The 12,930-nt window shown below is 55.5% G+C and overlaps 1 protein-coding gene across 3 annotated transcripts in view; it reads left to right on the top strand.

Annotated features, from left to right (window-relative positions):
* The window catches only part of PI4KA (phosphatidylinositol 4-kinase alpha), a 135,794-nt gene that overhangs the window by 64,162 nt on the left and 58,702 nt on the right, over positions 1–12,930 (top strand). For all 3 annotated transcript variants that reach the window (XM_036758604.1, XM_036758592.1, XM_036758599.1), the window contains exons 20-23: positions 2,329–2,437; positions 5,745–5,881; positions 6,300–6,433; positions 8,483–8,565. In XM_036758604.1, the coding sequence (XP_036614499.1) occupies positions 2,329–2,437; positions 5,745–5,881; positions 6,300–6,433; positions 8,483–8,565 (463 nt within the window). The remainder of the gene's footprint in view (positions 1–2,328; positions 2,438–5,744; positions 5,882–6,299; positions 6,434–8,482; positions 8,566–12,930) is intronic.

The raw sequence follows: 12,930 nt of genomic DNA, 5'->3' as shown, positions 1-12,930 counted from the left end.
GTCCTGCACGGAATGTTTGGAAGGCCCAGGATTCTGGATGTTTGCCTGGCCTCCCTTGGCCTGCTGCAAAGTTTGTGCTAAGAGGCCTGTTCTGGAGCCCTGGCCCTGCTCTGCACTTAGTGACTGTGGGACCCTGCCCAAGTCACTACTCTTGGGGCCTCTCTTTCCCTAAATGGAGGGGTTACAGGCTCTGGGCCAGGTCTTACTCAGTGTGGGAACAGTTGACATTTGGACACTCAACATTTGGAGTCTTTATGTTTTCAAAGCATCTTCTCGTTGGCATTTAAAGCCCTTCCCAGACTGTCTCCAGCCAACAGGCCTTCTTAGAAACTGTTCCTTGTGTCTCTGTGCCTTTGCCTAGGCTGTGCCCCCTGCCTGGGATGCCCTCCCTCCTCACCTCCCCTTGGCATCCTTGCCCTCCTTCAGAGCTGGGCTTCAGTGCCAACTCTTAGGGAGGCCATCTGCTTCTTCCCTCTGCATCTACCAGTGATCATGTATTTAACTTTGTATCTTGGGCAGCTAGATGGCGCCACACTGAGTTCAAATTTAGCTTCTGACACTTTCTAGCTATGTGACCCTGGAAAGTCATTTCACCCTGTTTGCCTCAGTTTCCTCATCTATAAAATGAGCCGGAGAAGGAAATGGCAAACTGCTCTAGTACCTTTGCCAAAAAAACCCCAACTGGGATACATGACTTTGTATCTCCATGCTCCCTGTATGGTGTGTGTGTGTGTGTGTGTGTGTGTGTGTGTGTGTGTGTGTGTTATTGTTTTCCCCAGTGGATAGTGAGCACCTGGCGGGCAGGAGCAGTTTGTTTTTGTACTTACCGCAGGGCCTGGCACTTAATAAATGCTCATGGATTGATTGTGCCCTCATCACACTTGTGAAAGATGGGGAGGTGATTTTTCAGAGATCAGCATCCCCCGTTCAGCAGGTGAAACAGCTGAGGTCTAGCTAGGTTAAAAGCCTTGGCCGTGGCCGTAGAACCGAGCCGCCTCCTCTCCCTGTCTGCCAGACGCCCTGCTGCTGCCCTTTGCATCCCTGACAGCACCCAAGCCAGGCCGTGCACATCCAAGGTGCTCAGGTCATAGCTACTGAACAGAGCGGCGCTCTCAGGAGATTGTGCCAGCTGCTGCTGCCCTTGTTCCAACTCCCCTTTTGTCCTGCTGACCCCCTGAAGCGTGCTTGAAATCTTAGGGTCACGGTACACTTGCTGCCAGGAACACCTCCTCAAAGGCAGGTGCCTCAGCCAGAGAGGACTTCAAAAGCACTCGGGCCCACTGAGGAAGGCAGTTTGCCCAGGCTCACCAAGCTACGCCAGAGCCCAGACAGTCGAGAGCCATGGGCCACCTAGGGATCTACTCTGAGGGAAGGGCTGGGGAGGGACCGCTGCAGCTGCATGTCCAGAGACCCTGCCCAAGGGCTGTGGCAGTGTCCGCTTCCTCCTCAACTGTCCTCAGTGTCTGATGGTTGGACCCAGTACTCTTGAAGGCGCCCCAGCTCTGCCATTCTGGGGTTGGCAACTGTAGAGCCTCTCTGGCCTGGGATTCCCAAGGCAAGGTTTCTTTTGTATTGTTTGGGGAAATCATCCGTGTGATAGCCACAGAAGGAGGCCGCTGTGCCCGGGTCAGTCTCTCTGGCAGAGCACCAGGTGACGACGCACAGCCTGGAGGCCCTGCTGCTGCTGGTCCCGCATCCCACCCCTTTTCTGTCCAGTTCACCAAGTATTATCAGATCCGGCATGGAGCAGTGGGGAGAAAACTGGGTTTGGAGGCAGACTGGACGTCCGACCTCTGCCCCCTGTCACGTGTGGAGGCCTGGGCCAGCTGAATTCCCTGTCTGTAAAATGAGGGACTAGGACTGGATGCCCCACGCAGCTTCTTCCAGTGCTGAGTGTCTGGACCTCTGTGTCAGGTGCCTCAGGGGGCTGAGGATACCAGCCCTCTGAGCCGAGGGTCCCTTCTTATTGACATCTGAACCAGCTGCTAGCAATCGCTCCCCTGAGAGGCCTCAAGGCAGAGTGAGCAAAGTCCAGTGGAGGGGCCCTTGTATCTGGGAGGGGGTCAGGAAGAACCTCTGACCCATACGAGCTGGGGGACTCCAGGCAAAGAAACCCCTTTGTCTCTTGTGACCAGACCCCTCTATGATCAGAAATGACCACCTGCGGTTGGTAGAGGGGCCACGAGAAGTGTGGCACCCACGTTTCCCCCTACCCCCATGGCATTACTATGTTCCAGGGCCATCTCCACATTTTAGACAGCAAGGTCATGCTGTGGCCAGGTTTTCTGAACCCTCTTAGTCTGGTTCTCTCTGTCCTCGTCCCATTAGCTCACAAGACGCTTGCTCCCCATCAAGAAGGCCAAGCCGAGACTTCAGAAGCTCTTCCGGGATTTCTGGCTCTATTCGGTGCTCATGGGATTTGCTGTGGAAGGCTCAGGTAGGGAGATGTGCATTGGTTTTGGGCGGGGGGTGGGGTCCTCAGGTCCGACACCTGTGGGCAGATTTGGCCTCAGGCGAGCATGAGTTTGGACACGGAGGGGCATGTTTCTTCCAAGGTGACTCATTCTCCATAGGATGTGAATTTTGGTAGATGCTTTACTTCCCAAGTGTCTTTTTGAAAGATCTGAGCACACTACTTCTGCTCGGGAAGCCTCGTCTTTTGTTGTGAGCTGGTGGGTGTTGTGGACAGAGCCCTGTGGACCCTTCCCCACCTTGGCCTGGGTCCGGAGGGTGGCCCTACGTTTCACAAAGGGGGCAGATCTTTAGTCTGGCAAGCCCACACCAGCCCACTCTCCAAGCTCACCAGACAGAGTGATCAACCAGATTTTGCCAGCTTGATTGATCTACAGAGGCAGATGGGTCTGTAGTAGACAGTAGCGCACCTCCGGGGCTCACATGCACAAAGTCCTCTCTCCTTCCAGGTGGGCGGGGCTATTGGGGGAGGAGGGAGCACATTCTGGAGCTTGGTCATGCCTTCCCATGCTCCAGGTGCCCCTGGCAGGATGGGGCACGTTCTGAGTCTGGGATTCATGTCCCATAGATGCTACACAGAGCCCTAGCCTTAGGTTGTGACCATGTTCTGTCAGACATTGTCATGGTTCAGTCATTTCGGTCATGTCTGACTCTCCATGATTCTATTTGGCGTTTTCTTGGCAAAGATACTGGAGCAGTTTGCCATTCCTTCTCCAGCTCATTTTACATATGAGGAAACTAAGGCAAACAGGGTGAAGTGACTTGTCCAGGGTCACTCAGCTAGGAAGTGTCTGAGACTGGATTTGAACTCAAGTCTTCCTGACTCCAGGCCTGGCGCTCTGTCCACTGCAGCGCCATCTAGCAGCTCCACCGTTCGACATTAGCCCGCAGCTCCTTTACCTTCTCCGTGAGATTTGGAAGCTCTGGATGCCAGCTTTTGCATTGTAGCTTCCCACAATTGCTCAGCAGGTGTTTTTTTCCAGTAGCTTCTGTTTCAGGAGGTGACATTTTCTGACACTGAGCCTAGATTCTAGAGGGGTCTCTGTTGGGAGCCTAGGAACCTACCATCTCCTGCCCCCCACGTGCTGGCAGCAACAGGAGCTGGCAGATTGACCCACTGGGGCTATTCCGTAAGCCCTGTTAAAGAGTGGACATACATTTGGGGGTCATCCTTGCCTTTATCTGGCCATGGAGTGGGGAGCTGTCCTGCCCCGTGACCCCAAAACTGCTGTCCCAACAGCCTGGGTGAGACCCTTCAAGCCTGCTAGAGGAAATGGATCCGGTTTTAGGGCAGAGATGGGCCCCTGGGGTTCATTCATCTCTTTTGTGCTGAGGTGTCCAGAGACCAGCCTTTCCTCAGCTCACCTCTCCTCTGCTCTGAGGCATGCGTCAAACTCCCCAGGGCATGATGGAGGGCTCTCCTTATGTGGCAGCCAGTGGTCAGAGGATGGGCCTGTCATTTTGGAGTAGGGGAGCATTTGGGCCAAAATACGGAGTTCTGTGTTGGCCATGGTGAGTCTGAGGCGCCAGCAGGCAACTGGTGTCACAGGAGTAAAGCCTGAGAGGGAGCCTGGGGCTGGATTATCCCATCCGGGGGCCATCTTTGTAGAGATGGTCACTGAATCTATGGGAACTGATGAGATCAGCCTGCAAAGTGGCATAGAGGGAGAAGGGAAGAGCAGAGGGCCCAGGAGAGAGCCTGAGGGACGCCTGTGGTCAGAGAGTGATCTGGAGGAGGAGCCAGCAAAGAGACAGAGAAGGAGTGGTCAGCCAGGGAGGAGAACCGGTGTGCGGGGTGAGGGGGGTCCTGACCATGCAGAGAGGACAGAGTATTTCTGCTTCCTTCCTTTCGGAAGGGAGGGTGATGGACAGGGGTCAGAGGCTGAACAGAGGTCAAGAAGGATGGGGACGGAGAAGAGGGTTTTCAAGTAAACGATCCCTGGTAACTAGGGAAAGCAGTTTCATCTGAGTGATGAGGTGGAGCCCAGGAGGGCACAGAGGGTTTAGGAGAGAGGGTGCCGGTGTAGATGACTTTTTCAGAGTCTCACCAGGAACGGGGGGAAGCTAGCTCATGGGGATGACAGGACCTAGCAATGTCGTTTAAGGCTGGGTGAGACTTGGTAGGAATAGAGAAGGAACCAATAATCCAGGCGAGACTGAAGACAAAGACAATGGGGGTGACTTCTGCAGAAAAGGGGAGGGAATGTCGTGGAGAACGCGTGTCACAGGCTTGGCCTTGGTGAGGGGAAAGGCCGCATTTCCCAGAGCCTGGCCTGAAGGAGGAGATGTCAGGGTGTGACTTCAGGAGCATGGAAGGCGAGGAGGGAGAGGGTGGCTTGAGGGAGTTCTCTGTGAATGGCCACCATTTTTAGAGAAGTACAAAGTATGGTCTTTGCTGAGAGGGCCAGGGTCGAGGGGAGGGCCAGGACGCTTGAGGAGATTGATGGGGGACAAGGAGGAGGATTGCCACCCAGTTGAGCTGAGATCATGTCGGTTTGTAGGGGACCCAGTCAGGGTGATTTGGGGATTTCCTCTAGTCCCTGATTGGGAGCTTGGTGAGGCATGAGCGGTGATGGACAGAGAAACCAGGGCCTGGAGCAGAGACAGTAGTGTGGACTTGAAATGAGTCCCGAAGAGGCTAAGATCGCACCCCAGCTGCGGCAGTGCCTGGGGTGGCACTGAGGGCTTGTGTGGGCTTAGGGAATGATGGAAAGGTGGGCTCAGATGAAGGAATTTCGGTGTTCTTGAGTGTGAACACCCTGGGCCTGCAGGAACCAGGGCTGGGCTGGAAGAGGGCTTGCTCTAGCATGTCTGGCATCTGAAAGGAGTGTGATTAACCCTGACCCTGCCTGGTGAGCCTCAAATGCTCATGTCAGGCTTTCCACAATTAAAGGATGACCCATGATTTCACTTGGATGGGTCCTGCTCCTTCTGGTGCAGGCCATAGTCCATAATGTAGCAGCCAGCTTTGGGCAGTTGCTTTTCCCAGTGGCCATTGCTCCGCCTGGCCAGGCTTCAGTGTGGGTGAACACAGTCAGCCCTGCTGGTGCTGGGGCTTCTTCATTTCTCCAGCAAGCGATCTTGGAGCAGGTAGAGAAGCTGGCCTGGGAAGGGGGGCAGGAGCTGCCAGCCTGTGCTTGCCCTGCTGACTGAGCCCTTAGGTCAAGCACTGGGCTGGGCTGGGTTGGGCCAGGCAGGGCTGGGTTGGGCTGGGCTGGACCACACCAAATACCCCTGGACAGGTGTTCTCTTGTCCCTTTTTGTATGTGCAGGCCTGTGGCCCGAGGAGTGGTACGAGGGCGTCTGTGAAATAGCCACCAAGTCCCCCCTGCTCACATTCCCCAGCAAGGAGCCCCTGCGGTCTGTCCTTCAGTACAACTCTGCCATGAAGAACGATACCGTCACTCCGGTGAGGGCCAGCCCCCGGGCTCAACATGGACACCTGGTGCGGGGTGGCCTTGGGTGAAGCCTGAGCAATCATCCCTACCCCCTTCCTCTCACTGATTCGGAAGCAGGGGGCAGGGGCAGCGTACCAGCACTGGGGCTGATCTCAGGTCTGCTGACTCTGGCCATGAAGGGGCTACCAAGCTGGGCCCAGAGGCCAGAACTCTGGTGCTTGGTGTCTAGGCTCAGTTTTCACATCCATTAAATGGAGCAGTAGTACTGAGCATGGTCTAGTGGACCTGAGGAAGTCAGGCCTTGCCTCTGATATACACCAGCTGCATGAACACCAGAGTGATGGTAGACAAGTTGCCATCAGCTTTAGTGGAGGGGCTACCCTTGTGTGGGAGTAGCCACTGGTAAAGGGCTTGGTTTTGTCTTCTCAGGCTGAACTGAACGAGCTCCGCAGCACCATTAGCAATCTGCTGGACCCTCCCCCAGAAGTGTCCGCGCTCATCAACAAGCTGGACTTCGCCATGTCCACCTACCTGCTGTCTGTCTACCGCCTGGAGTACATGAGGTGCGTTTGTCCCGGGCCCCGCCTAGAGCCACTCCCAGAGGTGCCAGGGGTGGGGGAAGCGGAGGAGGGTGCATGGTTCTTGGGCTCAGACCCAGCTCTGGCCCCAAGGCCTCATCTGTCCAGCGAGGTCAAGGACCCGTGTCCTGTCAGCCTCACAGGGGGCTTGTGAGAATGGTTGCCTGCGGCCCCACACCACTTCTCAGAGACTTGGGCCTCATGACCAAATGGCGCATTGCCTCAGGAGCCCTTGGCCTTGTATCCCCCCAGGACCCTCTACCTCCCTCGAAGCTCTATGTGCCATATATGTGCAGAACTCAGTGTCTCTGGCTCCATATGCAGGTCTGTGCCCGTGAGTTTGGAGGTGGAAACTCCGGCCAGCCCGGCCTGACCTCCGGGACGCTAGCAGTCTAACGCAGCGGTCCCTGGGTACAAATCAGTTAGGCACAAAATAAGGTATTGGTGAGGCAGAGGAGGGATCCCAGCCGAGTGCTCCCGGGCAGCCTGAGGATGGGGGAGGGGACTCTCAGCTGCCCCTGCCTCAGCCCCACCCCGCTCAGAGGAGCCTGGAGACTGGTGTAACAGCAAGGCAGTAATACCAGTGTAGGTGATCATTGTCAAAATGCCCACATGGTTCTGTCTCACAAAGTATCCGAGGCTCTCCACATAGAAGGTAGAAGAAGCACACCGTTTATTCAGACCCCACAGAACCAGATCTCACAGCCTGGAGCCTCGCCATCCCAAACCCTCTCAAACCCCAGAACAAACAGTGCAGCGAAGTCAGCCTGTTCAGTTCTGACTATCTCGATGGCTCCTTCCACCACATGTGACTTAGGCTTCCTGTAACGTGAGCAGGTCACATGGCCTATTAATGGGTGGGAAAGATCTTCACATCTAAATTGCTGCTACAACATCCGTTTGCCAGAGATGGACAGTGTGACGCATGGCAGTGGGCAGAGAGGTCAGCCTGGCCAGGCCAGGCTCTGGCCACCTGGGCATCACCTCCCGCAGTGAGCAGCTGGTGCAGAAGAGAGTGACGTGGTCACCCTGGCACATTTGGCATACTCCTCAGAAGAAAAAATGGCAGGCAACCTGCAGAAAACCTAAAGCCATTGTTGGAAGCCTCTCAGAGCAGGGACAAAGAGCCCCCTTCACTTCTGTAACTGCTGCAGCCCCAGAGCTGGAAGGGAGCCCTGCCCCTATGGACCCTATGGTGGTCCAGGGTCCCCTTTCCAGCCTCCCTGAGGAGGGACCCTCCTTCCTGGCATGGAGACCTGAGGGGCAGGATCATCTCAGGCCTCCCTGCGCTTTCCCAGTGCCCTCAGTCAAGAACCATCTGTGGTAGTGAGCTTGCACCTGGCTGTCCATAGCTAGAAGGACCTCAGGCTCCTCCTGCCCCCAGCCAAAGTGCCCATTCTGGCACAGCCATTGAGAGGTCACCAGGCCTCTGCTCACAGACGTCCATGAAGGGGGCCCCAGCCACTGTTACACCCTCTGGTTATCCGCCCATTTTTCCTGACCTCTGATTTACATCTTCCTACCCCTTGTCGCCAGTCATGCTCCTGGTTCCCAGTGGAGGTCACAGACTCACCAGACTCACTGGGCCAGGTGGTTGCTCCAGCATTGGCATGACTTGGGCAGCGTCTTGGCCGGTGCTGGGCTGGGCCGCCTTGAGCCTTTCCCCCTGTGGCTGCCTCCGGGCCCAATGAGATCATCACTGGAAGAGGGTGGACCTCCTCATTACAAATGTCGGGTCATGTGAATTAGTTTAGTTCTTGGGAAGTATCCCGCACGGTTCTATGCACAGACACTCACCAGCCATGTCAGGTGTGCTGTGGTCTGTCACACGGGTCACACACAACATCTAAACCCCTACAGCACCCAGCAGAGGAGGCTGGGGGCCCGTGGGCCCCAGTGTGGCTGGCTTCTCGCTGCTCTGCTGACCCCCGCTGGCTGCTCTGGCCACAGGGGAAGTCCTGTGTGTGCAGGGCCTTCTGGAGGAGGTGTCCGAGGCACCACTGCCCTCCCAGCCGTGACCGCTCTCTCCCTCAGGGTGCTGCGCTCCACCGACCCAGACCGTTTCCAGGTGATGTTCTGCTACTTCGAGGACAAGGCCATTCAGAAGGACAAGTCCGGTAAGCTGGCCACTGTCCCCCCCTACCCCCGACTCGTGCTGGGGCTTGTGCTCCTGGGGGACCCCAGACCAGAGGAGCAGGGGTGTGCCCAGAGGGCCCCTCATTGGAGGGTGGCTCCCCAGCCCCTCTCGGTGGTTCACAAAGTGATCACACTTGATGGCGTGTGATAGGCAGGGACTCTGATGCCAACCGCCCTTGCTGACATGCTTGGCAGTCTCTACAGAGTGAGGCTGGGCTGTGTGATCACTGAGGTCTGGAGGCTTTGAGGCCTTGTTTTATTGGACAAGAGCTCAGTGTGTGAGCAGGTGTGAGTAGGCCCAGCTCCAGGCTAGCGACGGGCTGCCCTGGGGGCTGACGCAGGACTGCCAAGGACTTTGGTAGAGGAAGCCCTTGGCTCCCATTCTGCTCTCCACTGCTGGTCGTAGAGTGGCCTAGGGACCCGAGGGCCAGAGGCCATGCCCCAGGGTCCCCTAGCCTGCAGGAGCCAGAGACAGGGCTAGGGCCGGGGCTTCCTGGGACGCTCCTGTGTGGCCATATTCCTCCTCCCCTCCCTGTGCCACATCTACACCCAGGGGGAGCAGGGGTTCACACGAATTTAGGAATTTTAGTTTTTAAAAATCCCCATTGCCAAATATTTTGACTTAGAGAAGTGCTTAAGTATCAACTTCTGCCACTGTCTCCAAGTGCAAACTTGAGTTCCGTGTGCAAAGCCTAGAACTGTAGCGGAATGTTGCCAAGCCCCTATTTCCCAGAGGAGGGGCCAGAAGAGGCTTCGATGACAGACTGTCTGTGTGCATGGAAGTCAGGAATGGGGGCAACTCCACACTGGGGGCCTACGTAGCCGCCAGGATAGCTGTCACAGGGAAGGGGGCAGGCCCGAGCCCAGGCAGTCTGGACATGAGGCTTAATGTGCCTGTTGCAAATCTCAGATAAACCCTTGGTTCTCTTAGTGCCTTCAGGATTCATTCTGGGGAGCTTCCCATCACTCTGGGCCCATCCCCCTCCAGAACAGGAGCCCAGGTCAGTCTCAGAGACCTATGAGATCTGCTCGGCCAGTCGGGCCCAGGTCCACGCGAAGAGCACAGGGCCTGGAGTCTAGAAGGCCTGAGTAAGAATCCAGCCACAAACACTTTGTCGCTGTGACCCTGGTAGGTCACTTAACCACTGTCTGCCTCAGTTTCCTTATGCGTAAAGTGGGCATGATAACAGCACCTGCCTCCCAGAGCTGCTGTGCCTGGCACATAGTAGGTGCTCTGTAATGCTTCATATTGTTACTGTTATCATTATCATATGGAGGGGGCTCTTCCTCCTGAGGCTGCCATGATTTCTAGCAGTTCCTTTTCCCTCATTCCTGGCAGAAATCAGATCTAGAATGTCATTTTCTTCCATCAGTCTGTTTGCATTTTGAGGGCTCACATTATCTTTTTTTTTTTGACCACCCCCTCTCTCTGTCTCTGTCTCCCTCTCTCTCCCTGTCTCCCCTCTCTCTCTCTCCCTGTCTCCCCTCTCTCTCTCTCTCCCCTTCTCTCCCCGCCTCTCTCCCCCCTTTCCTCTCCTCTCCCTCTCTCTCTCTCTCTCTCTCTCTCTCTCTCTCTCTCTCTCTCTCTCTCTCTCTCTCTCTCTCTCTCTCTCCTCTCTCTCTCCTCCCGTCTCCCACTCTCCTCCTGTCTCCCCTCTCTCTCTCTCCCCTTCTCTCCCCGCCTCTCTCCCCCCTTTCCTCTCCTCTCTCTCTCTCTCTCTCTCTCTCTCTCTCTCTCTCTGTCTCTCTCCCTCTCCGTCTCTCTCCCTCTCCCTCTGCCCCCTTCCTCTCTCTCTCCCCTTTCTCTCCATCTCTTTCCCCCTTCCTCTCTCTCTCTCTCTCTCTCTCTTCCCCCCCCCCCTCCCTCTTTCTCTTGTGTGTGTGGTTTTTTTTTTTAAATAGTGGGGGTTTTTTTTTTGAATTATATATAAAGATAGTTTTCAACACTCTTCTTTTATAAGGTTTTGCATGTCAGATTTTTTCTCCCTCCTCCCCTTGAGGCCCGACATTATTAAGGAAGATCAGCATGCATGAGTTGTGCTTTTTGTAGAGAGAGCCAGAGCAAGCGTGCAGCTGGCCTGGTCCTGGAAGTGCTCAGTGGACTCTGCTGGCCTTGTGTCCAGGCTGTCTGCAGCATGTCCCAGGGACACAGCGCTTTGCCTTCTGCCTCCTCCGGGGCCTACCCACATTTCTGCCCTTCCTCACATGAAGGAGTGAGTGGAAAAGCATTTATTAAGCACATCCTATGTGCTAAGTGCTGGGGAGACAAAAAGAGAAGCAGCCTAGGCCTTGCTCCTGAGGGACTCTTGCTGTGCTAAGGCCTCTGCTGCTGGGGCTTCAGGGAGTGGCTGCCAAGTCTATGGCCAGGCCTCTTCTTGAACCTCCTGTCCACTGGCTAAAATCTCATCTGCTTCTGACATTGAACCTTTGGGTGGCACTGAGGATTCTGGAGGGGCGAGCTTTATTTTCTGTGTCTGCTGAGGAGGTAGAGGCCCTAGCTTAGGAAACTGAGGCCCAGAGAGGGGGAGGGATTTGTCTAACGGCGCATGAGTGGGCATCAGCCCCAGGACCATCTCAGAGGCCTGTCCTCTGCTGTCCCTTTGGGATTGGGGATTTATAACTGGAGGGAGCCTTCCCTCCAGGAAGTGATCACAAAAACATCTGTCAGTAGAGGGACCGTCAGAAAGATGCCATTAAACCAGCTGCCCCGCCGTCTTTGATCTTCCCTGGAAGGGCCTGAGGAGGTTAATGCGAAGCCTGTGGCCCCCCATGCCAGGCTCCTTGAGACTGAGGGGGCTGCAGCTGCTGCACCTCCCATGAGCCCAGAGATCAAAGGGACTGTCAGTCAGGCCAGGGGGCCCTGAGCAGGACCAAGCGCCAGCATGCAGACACATAGACGCAGGCTTCCTGGCTCTGCTTTTCTCTCTCTCTCTCCTTCCTTCCCTCTTTTCCTCCCTCCTCTTCTCTTCTCTTCTCTTCTCTTTTCTTCTCTTCTCTTCTCTTCTCTTCTCTTCTCTTCTCTTCTCTTCTCTTCTCTTCTCTTCTTTCTCTGTCTCTCTCCCTCTCTCCCCATCTCCCCCTTGCCTCTTCTCTCCCCCCTCCTCTTCTCTCCCTCTCTTTTCTCTCTTTTTCTCTCTCTCTGTCTCTTCTCTGTGATTGGTGATCTCACAGTTTTTTCAGTTGTTTTACCTGACATCTTTTTCATTTGAAAAAAGAAACTTACCTACTAATTCTCCACCTCTTTCGGTAAATGCTTTCTTACACCAGCCTGTCTCTGCCTTTTTAGAGGACGAGGCACATTTAGGTCCGGCAATCCATTTCTGTATGCTCTCCCAGTACTCAGCTCTGGAGATAAAAAAACAAGGAAAGCGGGTGTCCCCAGTCCTTGGGGAGCTGCCATTGGGATGGGAGCGGACGACACACGATGGGGAGCAGGAGGAGCGAGGCAGTGAGGAAGGGGGTGGCAGCCAGGGTGGGGAACAGCCCGCCAGGCAGGACGGCTGGCAGCCTCTCTATCAGCACAGTAAGCGAGGTGGCTCTTGTGCTCCCTGCCTCTGTGAGAACACGGGCCGACGTCCTCTGAGTCAGCACAGTAAGCACGGTGGCTCTCGTGTTCCTGTCTGTGTGAGAACAGGGCCGATGTCAGAAAGCATCGCCACAGCCAGACTAATTCATCATCCGGTAGCCGGTGTGTCAGGGAGATGAAGGACATGCCTGGGATGCTTGGAGCGGCAGAAAATGTTGGCCTGAGCCCAGGGTCTGTGGGTGGAAGAGTGAGACCCCGAGGAGAGGGGGAAGAAGAAAGGGATCCCAGACCCTCCTTCGTGTAAGAGATGGACCCCGACTTGTCTTGCGGGCCGTGATGGTGGGAGTCCACAGGTGCTGTCTGACCAGGGGCTTTGAGCAGCGGGTAGAGGAAGAAGATGAGGTGGGCGCAGTGGAGGACTCCCTGCTCGGGGACCACCCGACAGCTGTGGTCATCACATCATCTCACTAAAGGCAGGGGAACCAGCACGGGGAACTGTGATTCTGGACCCGAGTCTCACTAGCCAGCAGACAACTGCAATTAGAAAGTGGTCGTGCACTCCTGGAGTTAGTGATAGACAGAGAGGAGAGACATGCAGAGCCTGTCTGATGCACGCCTTAGATTTGGGGAGAACAGATCAAGGCAGCTGCTGGTGCAGTGGAGTCCAGAAAACCTGAGTTCAAATTCAGCCTCAGATACTTATTAGCGGTGGGACCCTGGGCAAGTCAATTCTGCTTGCTTCAGTTTCCTCACCTGTAAAATGGGGGAAAAAGTAACCTTTGACTCCCAGGGTGGTTGTGAGCATCAGATGAGACCATAT

This window comes from Trichosurus vulpecula, chromosome 1 (genome assembly GCF_011100635.1).
Source record: "Trichosurus vulpecula isolate mTriVul1 chromosome 1, mTriVul1.pri, whole genome shotgun sequence".
Lineage (NCBI taxonomy): Eukaryota > Metazoa > Chordata > Mammalia > Diprotodontia > Phalangeridae > Trichosurus > Trichosurus vulpecula.
This window is presented reverse-complemented; position numbering and strand designations above follow the sequence as displayed.